The sequence below is a fragment of the Rhinatrema bivittatum genome, chromosome 2 (assembly GCF_901001135.1).
Source record: "Rhinatrema bivittatum chromosome 2, aRhiBiv1.1, whole genome shotgun sequence".
NCBI lineage: Eukaryota > Metazoa > Chordata > Amphibia > Gymnophiona > Rhinatrematidae > Rhinatrema > Rhinatrema bivittatum.
This window is the reverse complement of record NC_042616.1, coordinates 708199472-708227429: the sequence shown is the minus strand read 5'-3', so window position 1 is coordinate 708227429 and position 27958 is coordinate 708199472. Positions and strand designations below refer to the sequence as shown.

Below are 27958 nucleotides of genomic sequence, written 5' to 3'. Positions count from 1 at the left end.
AAACCCTCCCTTGTAGGCGTGGGCCTAAATGAGACTAGCCTAGTTAAGCCTGATCTTTTTTTTTTTTTTGTCTGTGAAAAAGAACTGAGGCGTGCTGGAGGGCTCAGGAACTGCCAGCTGAATTCAGAGCTAAAAATGGTTGGAAAGGCTCGCTCTTCTAATTTTACTGTCTCTGAAAAGCTTGATCTACTGAAGCTTGTGAAGCCATATATTAACATTCTGGAGCAACACACAAATAAGCACTCTGTGATAGTGGAGAAAAACAAATGCTGGGATATGATAGCCGACAAATACAATGCAATTAGTCCAGACCGCCCTTCTCGAACTGCGCAGGGCCTCCGAACTCTCTACAAGCGACTCAAGGAATATGCCAAGCAGGAGTTCTTGCAGTTTAAGAACACCCAGTTAGATTATCAAAGCAGTGTCTCCGAACCAACCAAGAAAGTGTTGGAGATGATGCCCCAGATCACCACCATGTGCTTCATGAGAGATGGGAGCAGCTTAAGGTAAGAGATGATGTCTTATTAAATGGAAGCTAATGAACTTACTATTTCTAAGGCTTTTCTTGAAGTACATAATTTTTGTGTTGTGTGTGTTCCAGAAAGGCAAAAAAGTGTGGACAGACTAATCTACAAGTGGGAACCAGAATTAAGTACCGAAGCTTTTTGCCAAGGGGACCTTAATATGGAGCTTTATAGCAAAGGCTAGTTCTGTATTTATGTTCTACCTGTATCGTCTGGTTTTTTTTTTTTTTTACAGGTAGTTTAATCCTCCTGCTTTGGCAATAGTTGTTACATCATCATGTCCCCAGTGGCATCACGTGGCAGGGCATTAACATCCCCCACCCCATCATTCTCCCATGTTCTACAGGTTCTTAATCACAGCCAAAAGACCAATAAGCAACTTCATCTCATAGCTCTGAAATTGCACTTGAATTTTAGCCAAAAAACAGGGCAAGAGCAATACTTAGAATTTATTTGAAATGTAGGCCCAGATGTGATTATCCAGAAAAGTACAGATCTAACCTTTACCTCCTCTGGCTTGCCTTTTCATTAAGTGGGAGATTATTCAGACACAGGGTAGGACTAAGGAAGCTGTCCATTTTAAGAAAAGCTTGTGGTATATAAGAAAATGTCAGTTTACAAGAGAGTAGCTACTGCTTATAAAGTTTGCAGTTAGCAATTTATTAGACAGGGAGATTAAAAAAAAGTACAGTTGGGTTATGTATTGAAAACAGCTTGCCCTTATCAAGAATTTCCTTAGTGTGCAAATACTGGTCACACTTTAAACAGAAATCAGACCTTTAGTCAATGATTACCCAACTGTGAAAATACACTGCATTCCCTGTAAAGATATTGAGTTTCATACTTTCTTCACCACTTCAGGTTCCTTGGAAGTTTAGTAAACCTAACTGCAGAAACAGCTTACACATCAGCATACATAGATGATTGTAAGAGACTCCTTAACTGTGATTCTCTTTGTTTTTACTGGTCATGAACCTTGGAGGCAAGAGTCAAAAGCGGATACAGTATGTGGAAGTGCTGTACTGGTTTCATAGATTTCTGAGAATGCAGTAACATTCTTGCTTTCAAACCTGCTCTTCCAGTCCTGAGCCACTCCTAAGCATACACAGCCAATTATGCTGCAGTTTGCCCAGCGATTGTTTCTGTTTTGTGAGGTAGGCTAGTTTATTCAGAACACCAAACTCATTTTAATGGAAACCTAAACCAGGCTTGATTCCAGGTTCTGTTGTCTGAAAGGCTAGCGTGTAAATACTGCATGCAGCTTAGTCTGTGTAAGGGAGTGTTAGTGCTTACTGCTGCCTTGGCTAGTCACTTCTCCCTTTCTAGACAAACCACAGAAAGCTGCATAAATCTCTGATCTGGTGAGGTATTAATGATCATGTCTGAACCTGACTAGCAGATTATTTAAAAATAGAACTCTGCACTTACTTTCCTTACATGCTGGAAATTAGCTGCATCTCATATAAACTGATTTTAATGGCAGTATGAGAGGCAAAGAAGCCAGGCTTTTAGCTCCATGTTGGCATTCCTCATTAGTTCCCTTCAGCAGTAGATCCATTTAGTGACAGGAGGAAGCTGCTGTGCACAGGAGCTCCATTGGGAGAACCAGTGGCTGAACTAATCAGTGCTGGGTGTCTGAATCCAGATGCTGGGTGCACAGCAACATTCGTACATGGAACCTCACTAAGCCTGCCGGGACCTATAGTCAAGCCTGTGCCAGAGAGAAACATGGAGAAATGCTGGCTTCTGATGTCAAACTCTGACTATCGAGCCATGTTCTCTAAAAATAAAATGGTTTCTAGAGTTTTAATAAGACTAGAGTTTTTTTTTTTAAAAATGTATTTACGCAGATGGAATATACTGATCTCTGTCCCTAACCCCTCCAAAAAAACATTCCCCAACATAAATTTATTAGTCCAGGTACAGTGCTTTTCAGTTAGTTTCAAATCAAAGCTGGTGTGCCAGTTCTTTCTTACATGTTTCCTGATTTTGTATAATGTACGTTCCATAGTTTATACTCAGAGCCTGAGAGATGCAGAAGGCCCTAAAACTAGTGTCCAGTATCGTCTGCTGACCGGATGATATTGCCAAATTGGCTTCTGCCAGGTTAGACTATATTTAGGTTGCCATCCTGTAATAGAATTTATTTTCAAGGTTTACATTTCTTGATCAGTTGTGTTTTTGCAGTAGCAGGCCTGCCTATAGCTAAGAAGCTGTGGCTCTCCATGATGCATGGATGGCCTTCGTAAGGGATAAGAATACTAGGGGAAGACATATTTTGTGCATAACCCATGAAAGGTATGCATCCTATTTTCTACACAGTGAGATTTATGGTAGCAGAGGAGTATTCCATTTTTTACATGTATTTGGCAAATTTACAAACAGGTCAATACAGTAAAGTGCGGCCCGCGGTTACCCTGCTTCTAACCCGCCTTCTACTCACAATTTGGCCGTGTTAGTCCAACCCGCGATTCACTATCCCCTTTAACCCATTCTTACCGCCTCTTTAAATCAACGAGTAACCCCTTCCACCCGCGGCATGTATATGAGATGTAAACGATCGGATTAGCTATTCCCCCCCCCCCCCCATTCAGTAACACGCGCCCCGACTATTGCCTTTTTAACCTGCAGTTTAGCCGCGCGTTTAACCTGCTAATTTACCGCCTACCCCTAACCCTGCGTTAGAGGCAGGGGTAAGGGTAGACACAAACTTTCCCCCAAAAGAAAACCTAAAAACCTAAAATCACCTCCTCCCAAAGCGACTGGACATGTAAAATATTGAAAACCTAAAATCCCCTCCTCCCGAAGCGACTGGACATGTAAAATATTGAAAACCTAAAATCCCCTCCTCCCGAAGCGACTGGACATGTAAAATATTGAAAACCTAAAATCCCCTCCTCCTGAAGCGACTCGACATGTAAAATATTGAAAACCTAAAATCCCCTCCTCCCGAAGCGACTCGACATGTAAAATATGTGAATAAGTGTAACGAGCGCCCAAATTGACTGGCTAGAGCGCCCGTCAATTTGGGCGCTCTAGCCAGCGAAGCGTACGCCGTGACGTCATGCGCTTCGCTGGCTCTAGCCATTGGCTTGAGCGCCCAAATTGACGGGCCTTAAGCCAATGAAAGCACATGAACGCGCGTGCGTGACGTCACGGCGTATGTCACGCACGCCCGTCCTTGTGCTTTCATTGGCTTGAGCGCCCGTGCACTACGGGCGTGCTTTCGTCCGTCTTCACCGGCGGGGCCGCTGGAAGCCGCTTTCGCTGCCGGCTGCCCCCCTCCGGACACAGGGTGAGTGTCCAAAATTAAACTTTACTGAACGTGTAGTCTGATCCCACAGAGGTGGCTTTTACTCTCTATCTGTGCAAGGGGTCTCTGTGTGTTCCACAGCAAAGGACATCCTCACCCTCCAGGGCTTGGATAAATGAGGATCCCAAGTGGGCAGAGGTATCCTTGTTTGAGTGTTTCCCCTCCCCCCCCCCCCGGCCCCAGCAAGATAGAAAAAATTAATAAGTCTCTGTTCAAAATCCCAGATTTCTCTCTCCCAGGGATAAAAACTCCAAGCGGGCGACCTCAGTTGTAATTTGTTATTGGGCTTATGGTTATCCAATGTTTGCCTATCTCTTTTACTGTCTCGAAACCCACAATGGAAGGGATCCACTTGGAATATGCAGCTCTTGATTTTCCTCTGGAAGGACAAAAGAGACGCAGCAAAACTCTTCTTCCCAGTTTTTCTAACAAAAACATCCTTTACCCAAAAAACCCCAATTCAAAACACCAGAATGCCCATATAGCAGGTCACCACCATACCTCTGTCCTCCAGGAGGTTGCAGAGGGTCAGGTCGTCCCTATCCTGGCCCCCCCCCCCCCCCCAGGGGAAGGCTTCCCTGTTACCTCCCTCCCAGCAAACATCCTAGGGTTTCATAGGCTTCCTTCAAAATTCCCGAAATCCTACCAAACAACTAAGGTATGGACTGCAAGGTAAGCCCAAAAATCCAAAAAAGGATAAGCTCCAGTACTTCCTCCCAACTCCAAAACCAAATTACACTGCACCCAGAGCTCTCAGGAGAGAGCTGAGCTGCTTTTATTATCTTCCCAGGGGACGGCCAACCCAGCATCCTCAAAGGGAGAGATTGTATATGAATGGTGCTCTTTAATTAGCAACCTATATTGCACTAACTAAACAGCTCACCCAGGCCTCAGTGGTACACTTAATCAAAATTTTGGTACAGGTGGAAAATCGTGCACAATTTTTTTATGAAAATCACTAACAAACTATTATTACATGGCAATATATAATACTATAGAAACCAGAACAAATGCTGGAATAAGGTGATACAGTCCCAAATTTTTTAAATGAGTGTGTAAATCCAAAAATTCTTTTATTCAAAGGATGGCAACTCCACTATATACATTGAACTCAATCTTTCATGCACACGGAGTCCCCCGACACGGACCCGTGTTTCGCCAATGGCTGCGTCGGGAGGGATGCCCAATATTTTTGTTACAGAAATTCTAAAAATAATTATAAAGGACTGTATTAGAAAACATGGTATCGGTACAGAAAAAATACAATTGAATTAAGCACGCATCGATTTTACCTTAGACGGAGTTCATAAATTCCGGGCATGGAGCGCGCTTGAGCATAAAGTAGAACAAACTTAAAAGCTGTCAAAATTCGCGCCAAACAGGTTTCACAAACCAATCAGAATAGAGGAACAAACAGCCAATCACAGGTAAGAAGGTAACAGCTGCACCCTATCAGAATCAGGTAAAATGGAACCATTCAATTTCTTTATTGAGGCCCTTTGGTATGACAGAATCTAGACGATGTATCCATCTTTGTTCACAGCGTGTAAGTAAAGTGTCAAAGTCACCACCTCGCAAGGAGGGGGAAACAAGTTCTAAAACAAAAAAGAATAAGTCAGATACTGTATGTGACTGTAATACCCAATGATCAACAAGAGGGGCCAGATTACGAGAATGTTTGATATTAGACCTGTGTTCTATTTGTGTTAAAATTTGGGACTGTATCACCTTATTCCAGCATTTGTTCTGGTTTCTATAGTTTGACTGAATGCTGGCCGCAGCTCGGTTGCTTGTGGTAATATATAATACTATAACATGTAAAATTATAAATCACTGGAGAGCATTGCATTCATTTCTATCTGGACTGGTACCAGGGCGAGGCGGGCTCTACTCCTGGTGTAGGTACTACCGTTCATATCATGCTGCTCCATTGACAACGTAAAAGTTCACACACACACACCAATCTCCCACCAGAATATATGAAAAATGGAAAATGACTGGGAAAATAACCAGCCCTTCCACTGCTGGCTATGGAGGGTTCTCTCACAACCCATGTTGGAAGGAGGATGTCTCACCATCCTGTAAAGGAAACACAATTGACAAGGCTCACTCTGGGTAAATAGGTTGGAAAACAGATGATTGATTCAGCTTCCCAAAACAAGGAAGAAACATTTGAAATAAGTTCCTCCGGTACCTGAGGAGAGAGATAGATAAGCCAGCTTTCAACTGATAATCCAGTCTTTCACCATGGCATGTCTTCAATAAACATATTTGGTTACGCCGGAAAGACATATGGTGGTCTGTCCATCCTACAAAGAAAATGTTAGCTTAAAATAGCTTACAGATAAATACAAGGACACATTTTTTTCAAATGTTTTTTTCAATTTTTATAGAATAGTTTTTGCTAACTGGTTTTTTCTTTTTGTGCAAAGCTATACATTATAAAACATACATTGTAAACAGCTCTTGTTTTTTTTTTTTTCAGTAGAAGCACACATGAGCCAATGAATTTCACAGTAAAGAAAATAGTCTTGAAATTTAAGGACATAAAGAATATAATCTAATAAGTCTTTAAATCAAACTTCCCCTAGGGGCAGCACTTCAGGTCTTCTAGGCCTCTTGTACAGCCAGGTCATTTTGTTGAAAGAAGACATGATGGTCTCCCATATTATCAGTCCAGGGTGAGGAATCCGTGTCCTCCTTAATAGGCTAAGAATAAACAAGCAGATAAAGTAAACAGAATTGAGAGCTGAGGTAAATCCTTAAACATTTAAAAAGAAACTAAAGTCATGGCTATTTCAGCAAGCCTTCCCAGATTGACTTATTCTCTTTTGCTTTGTTTTAGTATTTTATTGAGCATTTTATTTTGTATTTTATTTTATTGAATTTTCTATGAACATTGTTTTTATTTTTTATTTGTGTACGCTCTATTTTATTTTCATACTGATGAATTTTATTGTATTTGTTGTTATCCCAGGACAAGCAGGATGCTAGTCCTCACATATGGGTGACATCAGTAATGGAGCCCTATGTACGGAAAACTTCTTTCAAAGTTTCTATGAAACTTTTGACTGGCACCAGAGTGCCTACTGAGCATGCCCAGCATGCCATGATATTCCTGGCCACAGGGGTCTCCCTTCAGTCTTCTTTTTTCCGCGAAGCAGTTAGCCTCGCAGTTCCTAGGAGTCCTGTGGAAAATCTCCACAACTTTAACTTTTCAAAAAAGTTTAGAAAACTTCAGCCGCACGGGTCTCCCCTCAGAAATACCATCGCGGTAAGTTTTCTACCTTTTCTCGCGGTTCCGTGCCGTTTTTGACAGTGTTTTTTGTTCCTGGTCATTGGTCGTCGACGGCTGTTCGGCCCAAAAATGGCTTCAGGATTCAAAAAGTGCCCTAAGTGCCCCAGGAACATGTCCATTACCGACCCTCACCAGGATTGTGTCCTCTGTCTTGGTGAGACCCACGATGTTAGGGCTTGTCCCTTATGTGCCACCATGACATCGAAGGGCCCTCGTCTCCGGCTGGAGAAAATGGAACAATTGTTCAAAATACAGCTCTTGCCAGCACCATCTTCTTCAACACAATCGTCTCCGGCTGGGTCGATTCGAAAAGTGGTGTTGAAAAAAACGTCTACCAGGTGAGTCGGGAGATGCTCCTCTTTCCTCCCCCTCTCCATCGTCGAGGGCATCGACATCCGGTAGTGAAAAAGCCCGCGAAAAGGAGAACCATCGGCATCGTAGGCCGCATGCGGCGTCTACCGTCCCGATTCCCGGTGAGCCATCGACGGAAAGCGGCTTAACAACTAAGAAACCTCGGCTCGAGGATCCGGCTTCGGAGCCGTCGACAGGGCGATTCCCGCCGATTCTGGCGCAGGGAACCGTACCTTCTCAGGGCTCTGAGGAGGTACCGGCATCGCCACTACCGCCTCCCCCCATGGGTGCTCTGTTTTCACCATCCATGCGGGCGGAACTTGACGTATATATACGTCAAGCGGTCAAAGACGCATTCATCGAGGCGATACCGAGACATCAGCCTTCTACGCCAGCTATGCCATCGACACCAATTCCGGTATCGGCAGGGATATCGCCCCCGATACCAGTGACATCGCCCGTTCCAGCACCGGTGCCTTCGATGCCGATTCCGGCTGTTCCACTGATGCCGTCGATGCCGATTCCGGCTATTCCAGTGCATGGACCGCCGATGCTGTCGATGCCAATCCCGGTACCGGCACCGATAAACCCATCGATGCCAGGTCAAGATATCTCCATTTTCCAGCCTCTCATGGATAAATTGGATACCTTAATCCAGGTTTTCTCTACTACACCTCATGGCGTGGATCAGGATATATTTCCAGAACCAGTACCTGGTCCTTCTGGCATTATCCCAATGAGACCACATTCACCACAACCTGAGATTCCTTTCAAACCTCTCAGACCATCTGGTCACCCAGTGGACACTGGTACTGACTCTGACGTAGATGCCTCATCTGAAGAAGATATATTATCTGCAGCACACTGAGCAGACAATTTTAAAGTATCATCCAGTATGATGCCTAGATCTCTTTTCTGGGTGGTAGCTCCTAATATAGAACCAAACATCGTGTAACTACAGCAAGGGTTATTTTTCCCTATGTGCAACACCTTGCACTTGTCCACATTACATTTCATCTGCCATTTGGATGCCCAATCTTTCAGTCTTGCAAGGTCCTCCTGTAATGTATCACAGTCTGCTTGTGATTTAACTGCCTCTGAATAATTTTGTATCATCCGCAGATTTGATAACCCCACTCGTCATATTCCTTTCCAGATCATTTATATATATATATTGAAAAGCACCGGTCCAAGTACAGATCTCTAAGGCACTCCACTGTTTACCCTTCTCCACTGAGAAAATTGACCACTTAATCCTACTCTCTGTTTCCTGTCTTTTAACCAGTTTATAATCCACGAAAGGACATCGCCTCCTATACCATGACTTTTTAGTTTTCTTAGAAGCCTCTCATGAGGGACTTTGTCAAACACCTTCTGAAAATCCAAATACACTACATCTACCGATTCACCTTTATCCACATGTTTATTAACCCCTTCAAAAAAATGAAGCAGATTTGTTAGGCAAGACTTCCCTTGGGTAAATCCAGGTTGATTGTGTTCCATTAAATCATAACTTTCTATATGCTCTATGATTTTGATCTTGAGAATAGTTTCCACTGTTTTTCCCGGCACTGAATTTCAGGCTCACTGGTGTATAGTTACCTGGATTGCCCCTGGAGCCCTTTTTAAATATTGGGGTTACATTGGCCACCCTCCAGTAATCAGGAACAATGGATGGTTTTAATGATAGATTACAAATTTTAACTAATAGATCAGAAATTTCATTTTTTAATTTCTTCAGTACCCTAGGATGCATACCATCCGGTCCAGGTGATTTGCTACTCGTTAGTTTGTCAATCTGGTCTACTACATCTTCCAGGTTCACAGTGATTTGGTTCAGTTCGTCTGACTCATCACCCCTGAAAACCATCTCTGGAACTGATATCTCCCCAACATCCTCATTAGTAAACACAGAAGCAAAGAGTTAATTTAGTCTTTCTGCAATGACCTTATCTTCCCTAAGAGCCCCTTTAACCTCTTGGTCATCTAATGGTCCAACCGACTCCCTCACAGGTTTCTTGCTTCGGATATATTTAAAAAAGTTTTTATGAGTTGTTGCCTCTATGGCCAACTTCATTTCAAATTCTCTCTTCGCCTGTCTTATCAATGTTTTACACTTAACTTGACAATGCTTATATTTTATCCTATTTTCTTCAGATGGATCCTTCTTCCAATTTTTGAAGGATTTTTTTTTTTTGGCTAAAATAGCCTCTTTCACCTCACTTTTTAACCATGACGGTAATCATTTTGCCTTCCTTCCACCTTAATGCATGGAAAACATATGGACTGTGCCTCTAGGATTGTATTTTTAAACAATCTCCATGCCTGTTGAACACTTTTAACCTTGCAGCTGCACCTTTCAGTTTTTTCGAACTATTTTTCTCATTTTATCAAAGTTTCCCTTTTGAAAGTTTAGTGTTAGAGCTATAGATTTACTTATTGTCCCCCTTCCAGTTATTAGTTTAAATTTGATCATGTTATGATCACTGCTGTCAAGTGGCCCCACCACCGTTACCAAATCCTGCGGTCTACTAAGAATTAAATCTAAAATAGCTCCCTCTCTTGTTGGTTCCTGAACCAGTTGCTCCATGAAGCAGTCATTTATTACATCCAGGAACTTTGTCTCTAGCGAGTCCTGATGTTACATTTACCCAGTCAATATTGGGGTAATTGAAATCTCCCATTATTATTGCACTGCCAAATTGGTTTGCTTCCCTGATTTCTCTTAGCATTTCATCATCTGTCTGACCATTTTGTCCAGGTGGACGGTAGTATACTCCTATCACTATACTCTTACCCAACACACATGGGATTTCTACCCATATAGATTCTACTGAGCATTTAGTTTCTTGTATGATCTTTATCCTGTTGGACTCTATACTCTCCCGGACATAAAGTGCCACACCACCACCAAGTTGATCCTCCCTATCATTGCAATATAATTTGTACCCTGATACAGAACTCTGTCCCATTACTTGAATATAACAAAGTATTTTGTTAAAACCTCCAGAAAAAGCTGGGGGAAAATGAGAAATAGCATGTTAATAGGGTCAGATTTAAAGTCTGGAAAACAAATGCAAAATTAACCATTTATAAAGCAATTTCCTTAAAATTGCAAAGGATTTTTTTGGTTTGTGTGAGGCTTTTAAAAAAAAAGTTTGACATTGAATTTTTTTTACTAGAAATAATTACCATTACCAGAGTGCATGCTATCTAATAGAAGATCCACAAGAATTTTTGAATATTGATTGGCGTACCACAGTAACAGATACCAGCCTCTATCTACAATATAAATGGGCTCTGACCGACGACCCGCAAATGCGCAGTAGAGCGCAACTCTGCCCGATGTGCTGCGCATGCGCGGGTGAGAGAGCACGTTGGGCAGAGCGGAGCGGCGCCGGGAGGAAATGGAGCTGTGTGAGCGCTTCAGTGAGGCGCGTACACGCGCACGAGAGAGACCCACAGAGCACGTCGGTCAGAGCTCAATGTGCAGTACAAAGCAGCTCTGACGGATGTGCCGTGCATGAGCGGGCGATAGAGCACATCGGCCTCACAATAAAGGGATTAGGAGGATAGTAAGACGAAAGAGGGCCACAATAGGTGGAGGAGGAGGAGTGGGAGAATAAGGAAGAGAAGGGTGCTGGACAGGTGAGGCGCAGTGAGTGCAAGGGGAGTGTAATGGAAGAATGAGGGGAGAGGGGGGCTGCAGGAGCAGACCAGCGGGTGATAGAATGGGAAGGGGCTGCAGGAGAGGACCTGTGGAAGAAAAGAGAAACATTGGGAGAATGAGAGATGAGGAGGAGGAGCAGTGGGGAGGGGGTTGGGGAGATGGGGCAGCAGGACAGTAAGAGGGGAGGGGAGCTGGAGGAGGGAGCATTGGGTGCAAGGGGAGTGCAAAGGGAGGGAGGGTGGAGGGGGAAGAGTATATACACATCCTGACACCTCCACACACAACACTTATCTGGCATTTGGAACAAACATCTCGCCTGTTTTAACGGGCTTAACGGCTTGTAAGTAAATAATGAAAACTAAGCACATTTAGAAATGTAAGTAATTTTTTAACCTATTGTATTCCACCCTTTCCAATGTCCTGCTGGACAGGGGGACACATTTGGGAGCAGCTGATCAATTCACCAACCCATGGGGTTTCTCCTCCGGGAGGAAGTGGGGAGTCATTCTTCAGGACTCAGGCACTGTTGTTGCTTTGGAATAACAACTCCACATTAAATTTCAAACTGAAGAGTTTACTGAGAAACTTGCTGAATGGTGATAAGTTAACACAAAATACATTTTCTGATAATAAATTTAAACAGTCACATAACTGCTTCAGACCTAAAGGCCTCTCTTATCACTAGGTACCCCTTCAGACTACTCCAGGGATCTAGCCTTGACTCCCCTTTGTATCTGAATTCTGCTGGATTCCTCATTGTTGACTTTCCGCCTTGCTTGAAATACCATGAAGCACGTTTGATTGCTTTTCTTTTCTCTTAATTCAAGACCTGGAGAAAGTGTAGCTGCAAACTTTCCAGTCGCATTGGACTACTTTGATCCCTTGTGTCTCTTCTACTGGTACAAAATGCTGGAGTAAGAAATTTCAGCCGATTAAGGAGCCTCATTTATTTATGTAAAAATTTGCATATTCTACTTATATGCACTCTTAATGCCTCCTGCAACCTCCTCACGTGCTGTTCCTGAATTCACTCCGTGCCATAGCCCACAGGCGCTCTCCTAGAACCGTGGATTCATTGCAGAGAGCCTCAGAACTTTCTGAGCCTCTGCTTGTTATTACTTTCCAAAACCCTTAGGCACCACCAATTGAGGGGTGTGTGTAACGCTGATTTCCCCTCTAACCTGAATCATACGTGCTTCCTTGTGGAGATGCACCTGGCAAAGACCTATGGGTACTCTTCACTGCAAACTCACCATATAGCCGGCATTTGTCTATCCTCATTGATCATCTTGGTGGCTGCAGAAATGATAATCATAGTTGCACTGTTGGTAGAGAATATAACAAATACTATCTCAAGACTGTGACAATAGTTCACTCCTTTAACAAACCTTCAACACAAAAAGCTTTCAGGTAGCTAAAGGGACCATAAATCAAGCTGTAAGGTATTCGTATACAATTACTCAAATTACTATTACGTTACTATTACTATATTTTGATTATCATGACTGGAATGGTGGAGTAGCCTAGTGGTTGGAGCTGCAGGCTGTAAACCTGTGCCACCAGGATTCAAATCCCACTGCTGCACCTTGGGCAAGCTACTTCATTCTTCCATTGTCTCAGATATAAGCTTAGATTGCAAGCCCTCTGGGGATGAGGAAATACCTACAGTGTCTGAATGTAATTCTCTTTGAAATGGCAGAAAAGTGGAATATAAACCAAATAAATACAATGGAGGACTTCTTTCCAATGTTGTTTGTCTGTCATGGTGATCAGCTCCACAAGTTCAATGTGACCACAATATATTAGTGTTATCGTGAACCGTCTTTCATTAGATTTGGAAATTGATGAGCTTGTCCTATTAAAGCTGAGTCTAAAAAACATACACAGAGTGCTGCCTGCTTAGTGTTATCACTCATCCACTTCATTCAACAATGCCGTATTGCCATCATTCCCACCAGTTTAATAGTCCCAATTCATGTCCTGTGCTTCAACTCAATTTCAAAATAATAAACATTCAGCTATTTAGGTCACCATTGTTGTATAAAACTAAAGAAGTATTTCTTTACAAAATTAAATGGAATAAATGAATACAAATGCTCTCTATTGAAAAATTATTGCATCAGTGACCTATACTGTACATTATGACTGCCATGTTAGTCAAGAAATGGATTGTTAGTCCAATAAAAAGGTATTGACGTATATAATTTTTTAATCTTTAATTCTGTTGACAGAATTCAAACAGCCTCACTTGTATCTTAATTGTAATCCCTGAAAGGAAAATTAAATCATAAACCACAAATTATAAATAATGTTTAAAGAAAGACTGATTTAAGTTCCTTTAACTTTACTCTTTCTAAACATTTAAATTTTGTAGTTTATGGTTTAATTTTTTCACATGTCTTTCCAGGTTTCTAATTAAGGTACAAAAGGGGCTGTTTGATTGCATTGATCATTTATTTATTTTATTTATTTAGAGGTTTTCTATACCGGCATTCGTGATTAAAAACCACATCATGCCGGTTTACATATAACAAGGGGGTGTGAACAAAAAACGGAACATAAACAAGTGCAAAGAAAAATGTAATGCAATTTTTCAGTACAGGGCAATGATATTCATGTATTCCATTTCATTTTATAAAGAAATGCTATTTCAGTTACTTAACTAGTTGAATGTTGTAGCACAGGACTTGAACTGGAACTTTGAAGCTAGTGGGAGCTGCACGGTATTGAATGAAGTTGAGTGATACACAGAGGGCTGTCTTTTTTGTATTTGAGATGTTTTTGAGATGATTTGTTTACACAGATTAAGGCTAGTAATTTTCTAATTGGAGGAGAAAAAATGGTTTGGGTCATCACTGATATATTGTGTTAATGGATTGCACTATAATAGTGGAACCAAAATTAGTGGTATATGGGGCTTCCATGTTGATTGTGATGAGTGTGAAGCCCTGGATGATAAATTCTAAGTAGTAATGGAAATTCATGCTTCATTTCTAGCCCTGTTTTGTATTTTGTACACAATGAATTTTATGTTTTGTAGAAGGTTTGTGGGAAGAGTCAACATTTGGCATGGTCTGAGATAGCAGCACAGATTTTAATGAATATAAAAAGCACTAGGTATATAATTTATATAATCCCCAAGGAAGATTTGTAAGGATAGACTGAAATGTTGGCTATGTGGTATGTTTAGGTTAAAAATTACTTCTTTACTTTGTGCCTGGTTTTCATTATTTTACAGTCCCCTATACACTGCCATATAAGTTCTGATTTTGTCTTCAGGGACATTGGAAATCTGCTGAAACTCTGCATAAGCTGCAGAAAGTTTCTACTTTTTGGGAAAACTTTACCTCTTGGGGTTTTCTGGTTTAGTGCTTACTTAATGAAGAATCCCAGTTTCAGCCCCACTGCCCAAAGGAGTTAAAGAAAAACATAAAATGTTTACTCAGTTTATTTGTCTTTCTAAAACTGCACACTTGGGCTGCTATATTTCAGCTAGCTAACATTTTTGTTTGAATTATGTTGAAATGCTTCTTTAAGAAATCTGATAAAAGTAAAGAAATCTTTAAAATTAGAAAAGTTGGAATCCTGCAGAAGGATGCTAGATGATACGTTAGTGTTTTTCCATTCACATGTAATCCCATTTGCCCCCTCACTGTTTGGGATTTTCCTCTCCGAGACTCTTTCAGAGCCCTCTTTCTGCCGTTCAAGTTTCTTATTTCTACTCTGCTTGCTCACAGCTGCTGATAGTCTAAATCTCTTCAGTTGTTCACGTTCAGGGACAGACAGCCGTGTGCAAATGCTTGCTAGACTATTACAAACAAATTTCAGAAAACTCAAACAATTGAAAAGATGTGTGGGTACAGTTTTCTAGAGTGCTCAGTTATAACTAGGGACCTTCTTTTTCAGTTTTTATTTTATTTTCTCTGGAAATTCAATGTTTTCTGTTACAAAACAGGAGAAAAATCAATGGAGAAGAATTACTCAAGCTCATCAGTGTTCAATTGGAGTAGTCACCTAGTGGTTAGTGCAGCAGTCTGTGAGCCAGGGAAGCTAGGGTTCAAATCCTGCTGACACTCCTTATGACTTGGGCAAGTCGCTTCACACTCCATTGCCTCAAGTACAAACTTATTTAGGGCTCTATTTCCCATAGACACCCAGTGGGAGGAAACCTTTAATAAATAACTCCCTTAGATTGTACACACAGTGCTTGCTATATAGGAACTATGAGGCATGGTCATGGCTCAATTATAAGATGACTATCTTGGAGACCAGATGGAAGAAAATGGGTGCACACAGTACATCAATCTGAGGTTATAGATAATAACAAAGGATACCCTTCTAGACTGGCTTTTTTTTTTTTTTTTTTTAACATGTCAGCATGCAACATCACCGATTGTAAATAGTCGTATCTGCTCAGTGTGTGGATCCAATAATTTAGTGATATGATGTCCTAAGAAGACCACAGTTCAAGCTCCTGCCCATTCCAAATTGAACACGTCTCACTCTGAAAGCCCCAACTCCCATATTAAATTATTTTAAGCAATTGCACCTTTTCAAACTTTGGTTCTTGCAAGGTGGATTTCAGTATTATAAAACAACTAATCACAAAGGGTAGAATATCTCAACCATCAGTATCACTCAAAACAAGTTAACAGAAATAATTACCACAAGCATCTGAAATCCATATACAATATTGCATCTAAAAGTCATTGCAGCATAAAAGTATATATGAGACCCCCTCCCCCCTCAAATTAAGAACAATTCAAGCTAGATTCACTGTTAGTTTCATTGGCTAATGGGGGGGGGAAGTCCTATATAAACACAAATTCCTTTGCCTTACCCTCATGGCCCCCACCAGACAAATGACCCACCTAAGTTGCTCATTTCTGCAGAAAAGCTGATCAAGGACTGAGCAATTCTGCCAATGCCCTAGAATTCAGAAAGCTGAAGTAAGATACCAGCTTTTTAATTTATGGCAAAACTGATCATAATCCTCAACTGCCTTTAACTCCAGTAGGAACAGGTTCAACCCCCCCCCCCCCCCCCAGTCCTAGTTTTTACAACATAAAGTGAGTTTACAGAGAAGAATCAGATTCGTTGCTTAGCCTGATCACAACAGGTGAAGGCCGATAAAGGGTAACACAACTATGATAAACAAGGTCTGAACTATGCAAAGCATGGAAAGCTAAGCATAAAAGTTTAAATGTAATACATAGTACTATAGGGAGCTAGTGCAGAATAGAGGAGGTGAAGTTCTCTCTCACCTTGAGCATACGACATTACCTGGCAACTTTTTTTTTTTTTGGAAGGTCAACAGAAATGGAGTTATAATAATCCAACTAGTAGTCAAAGAGGTTGAGCACATCTGCCTGCATTACTAGGTATAGACCATCAGGTCTCAGGAAAGGACGTAGCTGCTTGCAAATCTCAAGTACCCAAAAGCCTGTCTTGAGACTGCAGCCACTTGGAACACCAGTGAGCATGAAGAATCCAAAATTACTTCTAAACATTTTATTCACTTCATGGGTTTACCTAGATAGAAAGGATAGCATCTTTGAACTGTAAGGTGGGAAAATCATCAGGAGAGCAAAAAGTGCCCTCCCATAAGATCTGTTTTTGGTCTTCAACTATTGAAGAGCTTCAGAAAAATAGCATGGGTCTGAGCCCATGTGAGCAATATTTGAATGTTTGCATAAATGTATACCTCCAATCCCAGATTCTTAATGTCTTCCAGGAGTTGAAAGTATACATGAAATAGAATTGAACAGAGATTCCTGTGATACACTCCATGGAAGCAAATAAGGCACAGTAGATTGATTGTCCATAGTGATTACCTGGGACCTATGACAAAGAATTGTTTTATACAAATGGGCTGTCCCTGAATCTACAGTTCGTTCAATCAGTCCATCTGAATGACTTGATTAATTTTCAAAAGTGGCCATGAGATCATAGAGGGATCCATAAGCCAGGCCCTCTCAGATTTATTAAGAAACATAGCCAAATTACATATAGGCAGATAGTTTTGGTTTTTCAATAATGGCTTAACATTGGCCTGCTTTAAAGCTTCTGGAAACTGTCATGAGTACAATGATTCATTCAAGATAATGAGTCAGGTTAAAAGTGGCTCAGAAAGGGGTGTAATAAGCGGGATGTGTGATCATAAATACAATTTGTCTTGCCCCAATTTTATGCACTTCAACTGAATCCATTAGTTCCAACTGATCAAACTACTCAGCCTGTGCCAGGCTAACTCAACTCTAACTGTGCCAGACATGCTAGAACAACCCTACCTACTACTAGGAGAATCTAACAAAAGGAAAAAGGAGCTCTAAACATCTACAGTTTTCCTTCTAAAAACTGTAGCCAGTTTAGCACAGTCAAGTTTTAACTCATCCCAACTTGTGGAATAAGTGGACCTTCTAAGACAGTGGCTCTGAAACCTGTCCTGGAGGATCCCCAGTCAGTCAAGTATTCAGGTTATCCGCAATGAATATGTATGAGATACATCTGCATGCAATTCAGGCAGTGCATACAAATCTCCTTCATGCATATTCATTGCAGATATCTTGAAAACCTGACTGGCAGGGGATCCTCCAGGACAAGTTTGGGTTTGATGGTGGTGTTAAACATTTGGATATGGGTGAGCCAGTCTATACAGTATATATGGATTTTCAAAAAGCATTTGACAAAATCCCACATGAGAATATGGAAATTAAAGTCATGGGATAAGACATGATGTCCTCTTGTGACTTGGTAATTGGTTAAGTGTCATTAAAGGGAGGGTAGGACCAAATTGTCAGTTTTCACCCCTAATATGCCTCAGGGATCTGTACTGGGACTAATGCTGCTTCTCATTCATAAATGATTTGGAAAAGGGAGCAACAAATGAGGTGATAGAATTTGCAAATGATATCAAATTTAAAGTTGTTAAAAGAACAAGTGGACTGTGAGGAACTCAAGAAGGACCTTGGGGGACTGGGCATCAGAATGGCAGATGAGATTTAGTAAGTGATGCACCTGAAGGGGGCAGGGGAAATTCAAACTATAGGTACATATTGTTGGGTTCGGTATTAGGAGTCACCACTCAGGAAAAGGATCTTGGAGTCGGGTACAATACATTGAAATCCTCAGCTCAGTATGTGGTGGCAGTCAAACAAGAGAATAGAATATTAATAATTATCCTGAAAGAAATAGGGAACAGAACTGGGAAAATAATAATGCCTCTTTGTCGACCCATGGTACGACTGCATCATGAGTATTGTGTGGAATTCTGGTTGCCCTCATCTCCAAAAAGATGTAGTGGAACTTAGAAAAGATACAGAGAGGCAAACCCCCCCCCAAAACCCAGATAGAAGGGATTCCTTATAAAGAGGTAAAATGTATTTTTACTCAGTGCACAGTCAAACTGAGAAATGTGTTGCCAGCTGATGAGGTCAAGGTATAAGCTGGGTATAAAAAGGGTTTGGATAAGTTCCTAAAGGAAAAGCCATGAACCATGGTAAATGTTGGGAAAGCCACCAGGTAGCTCTGGGAGTCAGTAGTAAGGGAATGGTTCTAGGATCTACTCTTTGGGTTCTACCAGTTACTTGAGCCCAGAGAAAGGATGCTGGGCTCGATGGACCTTTGGTCTGACGTAGCATGGCAGATCTTATGTCCGTCTGAAACAGTCTGCATGACGTGAGAGAGTTTCTCACAGGGTTTCAGGCTTCCATATGAAGGGTTAGGCACTCCTCTTCAATGGTGAATCTAGCAGACATGGTTAAAAAGGAACTACAGGTTGAGCTCAGCATGTAACAAAACAAATAGGTTCTTTCTCAGAGCCTCTTTCGGTGAAATGATCCTATTACCATTAGCAGTGGCACATTCTATCCAAAATTGACTACTGCAACGCCCTTCTCCTAGGTTTACCCAAAAACACACTGCAGCCACCGCAATTACTCCAAAATGCTGCAGCACGGATCCTCACTAACACGCAAGAAAATCACATCACCCCGGTTCTAAAACACCTTCATTGGTTACCTGTTGCCGAAAGAATAACATATAAATCCCTCACTCTTATCCATAAAGCACTCCTCAACCAAAACATGCACGGGCTTACTGAGCACCTTATGTTTCACAGCTCAAACAGACCCATAAGACAGCAACACAGAGGAACACTTCTCATCCCTCCCCCTAAGCAGTTTAAACTCGCTGCCACTAGAACACGGGCATTTTCTTTGGCAGGACCTGTCCTATGGAAGAAGCTACCATCCTTCCTGCGTCAGGAACCTTGCCCAAAAAAATGTAAGCAGAATCTGAAAACTTCCCTTTTTAGACAAGCTTACTCTTAATTACATACCTGTTCCCTCTGAATTCTATTACTCTGACTTATAGGACTTTCCGTTCTTATCTAATCGAATGTACACATTATATACTGCTTCCACATTTTTGTAATATGCAATTTGTAATTTGTCTAGTTTAATTTTGCTGTTTGCCCTAGTTATATTGCCCCCTTTTTTTCCTACCCAATATTGTTCAGTCTTGTGCTTTGTTCATTGTTCCCTATAAAGCTCGTTTAGCTGCATTTTGTTCACTGTGAACCGGTGAGATGTTCCCAACGTTCATCGGTATATAAAAGCCTTTAAATAAATAAATAAAATAAATATAAAATGAACTAGAAATATATAGACTGATCCACATATCATATTGGAGGGGAATTCTGTTAAGCAGGCATTGTTTAATCAGATGGTGGCAGTGAAGAAATACAGAAGATACACTCTGATGGCTTTCTTCTCTTACCTCCTAATAATTTTCCAGTTTTAGGTTTTCAGTTTGTAGGGCAGTACTACTTTGATAAATGAAATCTTATGGGCTGTTTGTCATGTGCATACGTTAAGACTTTCAGGTCTTTCATGCACTCGATCACAGCCAGGGCTGTGGTGAACACAAACTCTGCATTATCTTAATTTCTTCTTTATGAACCAACTTCTGCTCATCTTTGTTGCATTTTCAGGCTACTGCTGAATGTTTTGATATCCCCTTGGTGTGCAGCAAGGCTATGGGTACTGCTACATGCATTACTTTCCTGGGAACATAAATAGATTCTGGCAAAGGTGACCAGGTTACCTCAGGACAAGCTTGATAAACTGAAAGTGCTAGTGCTTCAGACAAGTTCAATCAGTGCCACAGACTACCATGCAATCTATTGTAGGCAATATGAATTTTTCATGCGGAGTAATCACCATAGTTGAAGGCCTTCCTGCGCAGGCTATCCGTTTCCTCTTCTGGCATTCACAGCACTTACCATTTTACTAGATAATACAGCAATACATTAGAGATCTTGAGTTGATTTCAGATACTTTATGGTACAGCAATACATTAGAGATCTTGAGTTGATTTCAGATACTTTATGGTACATTGCCAAGGGTTCTGGTGAACTATGCAACTGGGAGGCCAAAAATTTCACCTTTCTAGAATTAATCCCCATTGTGGCTTTCACTATTTCAGGTCCATGTCTTCAGGACAGGTGGTGCTACTTTGGTTGTACAACAAGATCAGAGTAGACATAATAGATAACCAATCTGTGCATTGTATGATTGTAGTTAATCTGCTTGGGGAATTGGTCCTGCTCTGCCTATTGCTTAATACTATTGTGTAGGCTAAACTTGTTCCCAATTTTCTGAATGGGATTGCTGATTCTCCCTTGCACCATGAGCTCTTTTTAAGAAAGTAGGTTCTTGTGCAAACCTTGAGGAGGAGCTGTTATCCTGGATCATCTGTGGTGTTTTGCAATCTGACAGCATGGAGACAGTTGTGCCAGCCACCTGGAAGGAGCATATGTTAACTGTGAAATAAAGATGGACTAAAAATAAGGAGGACAGTGGGACAACGTCAACACACCTCGCCACACTCGCTGCCTTTTTCAAAGTCAGTGGCATGGGGGACCCTCACTAGGGAGTTCATAATCAACTGATTTTTGTGGGTTAAGTGTGTGAGGCTGGTTCCTCCCATCATAGCAGACAGCTGGTTATGCCTGATGGCATGCTACAGCTAGGGTGGGAGAATCAGCATTTAAGATCTGCTTGTTTAGGTTAAAGTTCTCATTTGCATTCCTTGGAGTCTTTCACATGAGCAAGCTGGTAGCTGACTCAGATGGGGTAAAGCTAAAAGCTTGTTTTCATAACACTGACTTGTGAAGACAGCAAGTTTTACTTGCAAATACACAGGTCTAAAGTCTCCTGGCTTGGTCGTGACAATCTGTTTGCTCCCTGTAGATTCACTGCTTACCTGTGTTATACAATACCCTGCTTTTAATTAGTAATCTTTGTCAGGAACTGGAGATTGAAAACTGATCTATAATTCTCAAATATTGTGGGGTCTAGGGATGCCTTCTTCAGAATGGGATTAACTATTGCATTTTTAGAGAAACATATGGATTGTAATATGGTCATATATCATTCATTGTCATTGCAATTGTGGAAATAGGGGTTATGGACATGTCACTTGGGTATGTAAATCCTATGTCCCAGGTCTGACACTGCTCCGGTTTCTTGGAAGTGACAATATCCATTTATCTGACATCAGGAAAGATTTAATAATGACATACACGAGGCACTGTAAGCATGTTTACTACAAATTGCACCGTTCATTTGGCCCTAGGCATATCCAAACCAGGGGTATATAATTTAGGAGATTTTACGTGTTTAATGCTCTACTCTCCTGCAAAAGGAGTTCCTGATGAGAGAAGTCTTACTTGGGGATTTTCAGGTGCAAAGATATGCGGTAGGGGCACTGCTGACAGAGTGGCTGTGACGATGTCGGGGAATCCTGTTACACTGCATGATGCTTGCCGAGTTTAGCCTTTCTTGTTTAAGGACAACTTTCTTTATGGCAGGCCATGCTGGTGGTGGAGATAATGGAGGCCTATTTAGTCCTGGAGGGATATTGTGCTACTGCGGAGCGCAGAATTTCCCCCCCCCCCCCCCCCCCGTGCAAAAATTGGCAGAGGAGACCCTGGCATGCTGCAAACGGCGTGCGCAAAGATGAAGGCCCCTGTATGCCGCGAGCGGAGTGTGCGCCGTTTGCAGCGAAGATGAAGGCCCCCTCGTGCCACGGGACGTGCTCCACTCGCAGCAAAGATGAAGGCCCTGGTGAGAGTGAATCTGTATGTGTGTGTGAGAGCGGGGGGGGGAGGGGATGTGAGAGAGAGAGCTAGGGGGTGAGTAGGAGGGTGTGAGAGAGAGCATGGGAGGTGAGGGGGTGGGAATCCTTGAGTGTGGGTGCCAGAGAGAGGGAGCCTATATAAGGAGATTGAGAAGGAGTGTGTATGTGTGTGAGAGATTGGGAGCTCGTGTTATGAAAAAGGGATTGTGTGTATGTGAGGGTGCTAGCCCGTGTGAAGGGATAGTGTATGTGTGAGACAGAGCCTGTGTGAAGGGGTGCATGAGAGAGAGACATAGGTAGTCTGTGTGAGGATGTATGTGTGAAACAGGGAGCTTGTGTGGGTGTGTATGCAAGAGAGAGGGACCCTGTATGAGGGGATGTGTGTGTGCGAGAGAGTGAGGGAGCCTGTATGAAGGTTTGGGTACTTGCCAGGTTCTTATGGCCTGGATTGGCCACTGTTGGAAACAGGATGCTGGGCTTGATGGACCCTTGGTCTGACCCAGTATGGCATTTTCTTATGTTCTTAAGGTGTGTGTATGTGTACTAGAGAGAGGGAGGGACAGAGGGAGCCTGTGTGAGGGGGCAGTACTGAGAACGGGGTCAAACTCTGGGACTGGCGATAGAGTGGAAGGGGTTGAGCCTAGAGGTGGAGGGGAGAGATACTGGGAGGTGGAGGAGTTGGGGACTGAGAGGGCAAAGTGGCCAGGGGAGTAGGGAGAGCGAGTGGAAGGGACAATCCTACAATGAATTTCTAGGGAAATTTTGCTCAAAATATTTAAAATTCTGCATCTTTAAGTAATAACTTTTTTCTGATTTAATTTAAAATGTAGTTACTTAAAGACTGTCATGTAAATTGTATTATTTTGACCAATATAAAGTTTGCAGAATTTGTAATTTTTTTGCACAGAATTCCCCCAGGAATACCTATTAGTTCCATTGCAGAGCACTTGGGTGCAGATTCTAGATGGCCTTTTCGTTCAATGGCAGGTAGACAATCTAGATATGATTTTATGACTTAGTATTGCTGACTCGGGTACTGTTTGAATACTGTTTTATTGTACTGTTAATTTTCTATCTATGGGTGTCCAGATAGAGTGAATCTTGGAGAGGATGGTAACTGGAAGGGCCGTGTGGTCTTGGCTGCCTATATTTGTTAAAATTTATGCAATTGCAGTTAAGGCAATTTCAGAGAAGATACCAGGCAATAGAAAAGCTTCTGTATGATTTAGGACATTTACAGTAGTTGGATTTTTTTTCCCCTAAGCAAAACTTCAAGAAACGTAATCATTGCTGTTGTAATACTCTGTTGCTTCACTTCAGTAATGGTCTAAATTCCAAATGCATGACAGTATATTTTTTTAGGTTTTGAAATGTGAATTAGATTCTTTTAGTTGTACTGTATTTTCTGGGATTTTCCCCTATATTCTGGTCATAGCTCATTTTTAAGAGATTTTCCTTTACTTTAAAAACAGTATCTATATAAATCTGAGAGTAGGTTACATAGGTACTGAGAGAATCTGGTCAGAAGCCAGCCATATGTTCATTTAGTTTAGAACCTACAATAGTTTCCCCTACCATAAATTTTATCACAGCAAAATAATTTAAATCATTTAGCAGAACTAATAAAAATAAAATGCAGTTAACTGGGATTCTTTCAGTTGCTTAAATTCAGTAGTGGTCAGGGCAAGACAACTAGGAGATGGAGGAGGAGGAGAAGCAAAAAAGCTTGCTAGTAATTTTCTAGCTCCAAGTTACTTTTTAACTTTTTTTTTTTTAAACAAAGGGAGTACTGTAGCAAAAACTGTTCTTTTTGATTCTTCTTGCACGCAGTCAGGGCTCTGTTACTTGAGCAGGAGGCTTTGCTGCTTTAATTCTCTCTTCTACTGTATAATCCCAAATTACATACGTATAGTGCCATGAAGGTGTTGCCAGTTTCTTAATCATCGTCGCCACTCAGTGAGGCACTCCTTGGTTTGATAAAATAGTTTGCTAGGAGACTTTTTGCAAACTACTGTGCATCAGCACTCTGGTCTTTGGTTATGTATTATCAATCTTTTTGCAGATGATAAGATTTGCAACAGGATGGACATTAGATGGAATACAAAATGTGAGGCCTAGTCGAGTTTGGCAGCTAAGTTTTAATGCGTTGTGTATTTGGGGTGCTAAAATTCAAGAAAGCATATTAATATGTGTGTGTGGGAGGGGGGCAGCTTGCACACTTACATTCTCCAGAAAGGATAGAGATCTTGAATTGATCTCATCTGATCTCCATGTCGCAAAACAGTGTGACAAGGCAGTGGTTACAGTCAGAGGAATACTATGGTACACAGAGTTGCTAGAAGTAGAAAAAAGGAAGTGATAATTCTTTTCTATAATCATTGAGACCTCATTTAGAATACTGTGACCAGTTCTGGAGGCCATTCCTCCAAAAGGTTGTAGACCAAGCAGAGGCATTCCGCAGATGGGCAACCAAAATGATGCAGAACCTTTCTATTATGCTCTGTGAAATGAGACTTAGGGACCTAAATATGTGTAGTGAGGAGGCAGCGAGGTGATATGATCCTTATGAAGTGCCAAGGGGGTAGACAATTTAGCAACATAAGAAAATATTTCTATATAGAAAGGCTGATAGATACATAAAATAGCCTCCTAAACATTATGAGAGAAAAAATGGTATCTGAATTCAAGAGAGCATGGGATAAACCTAGGGGATCCTTAGTTGCAAGAAGCAAAGCTAAAAGCTAGAGCTGGGAAGGCTGCAATACTGCAGGGGAGAAGAGAAAATGGACAGACTAGATGTGCCTTATGGTTTTCATCTGCTTTCATATTCTTTGTTTCTATGTTTATAAGATTTGTGAAATCTCAGCAGCATGCAATCCCTTTCCTTCTGCACACTCCAAGAGTTGCATATGTTTGTTCCAGATTATTGTTGTGTGTAGTGCTTCTATTTCTTTAAAGCCCTAACATATGTTTATCTGTTTTAGTTCTGAAAAGGATACAGAACCAAATGCGGGAACCAGTTCTCAGCAAGCAGCCATGGATCATCACCCTGCTGCTGTCACAGTTGAACTGGAGCAAGATGAGGATGTCAAACCTGCCTTGTCCTTGACCATACAAGAGCAACCTACAGATGTTCTAGAGAGCAGAGAGGAGGCGGAATCTGTTCATACTTTGGAGAGGTCTCTTTCGCCTTCACTTTCCTCAGTTGACATGAGAATGACATTGTCTCCATCACCCATTCCAAGGCGAGATGGATGTTGTAGCCACCAGACTGGGGAGCACTTAAGGCAGATATGTGGGTGCTTTCCACAGACTTTACAAATGTTGAAAGAAGAACATCAGATGATGATGAAAAATCAAAGAAAAATTGGGCTTTATATTCAAGAAAAGAGGGATGGCTTGAAAAGGAGACAGCAACTAGAAGAGGAGTTACTGAAAGCAAAAATCAAAGTGGAAAAGTTAAAGGCAATGAGGCTACGACGTGATTTGCCAGAATACCATAGCCTGTAATGGTCTTGTCCAGCAATAAATGACATAGGCGCAGGGGGTGTTCTGCATAAGTAGGACCCCCAACTTGGCTAGTCCCATTGGCTCTGTTAGGGTTTATGCTTGTGTATGGAACCAGTATTCACACATCAACTCTCAGCTTTACCAGGCTCCATGAACCAGCTTAAAAAGTGATTCCTCCTAGTTTTCAGCTTGCCAAATCTGGCCCTAAATGCTTTAGATTCTGTTCTGACATCCATCACATTTTTTCTCTTTAGTACAAATTGAGCATACTGAACAGTTATGGTTTCTGGGCTTAAGATTTAAACTTTGAAATGACTTGTGTTTCCTAACAGAAGTAAAAATGGAGGTAGATCTGACTGCAAGAGGGAAAAACTCTCAGGGCTTTTCATTCACGTAATTAGAGCTATGACTCAGCTAACTGTTCTGAAAGATCGTCTGTGCTTTTATTGTTTTATAGTAATCCTTGTTTGTGTTTACAGGATGTGTTCGCATTTATAAAATGAGCATGTTAAAATACATTTTTTTTAAAATTTGGTTTGAATTCATATAAGGTTTGGTGGTGGTTATCTTAAGTAGACTTTGATAAAGGTCTCTCATAAGAAGAGAGTGAACTGAATTTTTGCAATTTTGTATGTTTGATTAAATTAGAAGAACGTAAATGCTATGCTGGGCCAGATCAGTGGTCCATCAAGTCCAGCATGTAATCTCTGACAGTGTCTAGTCTGGATCACCTGGAAGTACCTAGCAGGTCCCAACTTTGAAAGTCTGTTTCATGCTACTCTCCCCAAGAATTAAAAGGTGGTGAAACTAAAGTCTGTCTATGCTACTAGCCTTAATCATATTTTCTAGAAACAATTTCCATAGCTTAATTGTGTATTAACGGAAAACATATATTCTTAAATTTGTTTTAAATGTGCTTCCTGCTTCAGGGAGTGTCTTCTAGTCCTAGTACTGTTAATGTAAATCACAATTCACTATTAACCTGTTCCATACCTTATATAATTTTATAAATCTCTATCATATCCCCTCTGTCTTTAGTCAAAGCTGAAGAGCCATAACCTGTTTAGCCTTACTTCATAAGGTAGCTATCCCAGTAATCATTTTTGTTGCCATTTTCTGGACTTTATCTAGTTCTATATATTGTTTGAGGTGCAGTGACCAGAATTGCTCACAATATTTAAGACATTACTATATCATGGATCGATACACAGGCATTATATTCCCAGTTTTATTTTCTATTCCTTTCCAAATAATTTCTAATATTCTATTTGCTTTATTGGCTACTGTTGCACATCGATCTCAAGATTTCAATGTATTGTCCACAATGTCCCCAAAGTCCTTTTCCTAGGTGATATTTCCTAATATGGAACCCATCATTTTGTATGCATAATCAGGATTATTTTTCCCTGTATGCATCACTTTGTACTTGTCCACAATTGGATATTGCCTCCTATCCTATAGCTTTGTAATTTCCTGAGGAGTGTCTCATGTGGGACTTTATCAAATGCCTTCTGAAAATCCAGGCATAGTATCAACTGGCTCACTCTTATCCACATATTGGTTTGTACCTTCAAAAGATTCTAAAAGATTGTAAAGACATGATTTCGTTTTGCTAAATTCAAGATTTGGTAATTTATTCACTCCTTAGATTGAGGTCATTGCACATAGGATAGCAGTGCATAACTGTCTGGAATTAGAATTCTGATTATAAAGGGGGAATCATTTTATTGTATTGTGTATTAATTTTTATTATTGTATTATGTATTTATTGTACCTTGGCATGATGGTAGTCTGGTAAAAAAAAAAAAATATATGATTAAATAAAACAATCTTGCCATTTTTCCATTAAGTCATGCTTATCCGTATGCCCAGTAATTCTGTTCTTAACTGTCATTTGTACCATTTTGTCTGGCATTGACATCAGGCTTACTAGTCTGTAATTTTCTGGACCCACCCATTTTAAAAATTGGAGTTACATTGGCTACTCTCCAGTCATCAGCTACAGAGGCATTTTAACAGGAGCAGATTTGCAATTTTAATTTTAAGTTTTTAGTTCTCTGGGGTGAGTGTGTTCAGATCCTGGTGATTTGTTGCTTTTTATCCTGTCAGTTTGCTGTAATACAGCTTTCAGTTTTATAGTAATTCGCATC

General features: G+C 41.1%; 2 protein-coding genes across 4 annotated transcripts in view; both read left to right on the top strand.

Annotated features, from left to right (window-relative positions):
- Positions 1-27958, top strand: part of RAD54B (RAD54 homolog B) — a 203049-nt gene that overhangs the window by 65556 nt on the left and 109535 nt on the right. The gene's annotated exons all lie outside the window — the stretch shown is intronic.
- On the top strand, positions 9-27234 carry FSBP (fibrinogen silencer binding protein). The gene is made up of 2 exons (XM_029591707.1): positions 9-506; positions 25283-27234. The coding sequence occupies exons 1-2, from the start codon at positions 136-138 to the stop codon at positions 25806-25808; spliced, it is 897 nt and encodes a 298-aa protein (XP_029447567.1). The 5' UTR covers positions 9-135; the 3' UTR covers positions 25809-27234.

Excerpts from the sequence above, each read along its gene's own strand:
- FSBP (XM_029591707.1), top strand. The coding sequence starts at position 136 with ATGGTTGGAAAGGCTCGCTCTTCTAATTTTACTGTCTCTGAAAAGCTT. Across the intron at positions 507-25,282 it reads AGAGATGGGAGCAGCTTAAG|TTCTGAAAAGGATACAGAAC; the intron begins GTAAGAGATGAT and ends TATCTGTTTTAG.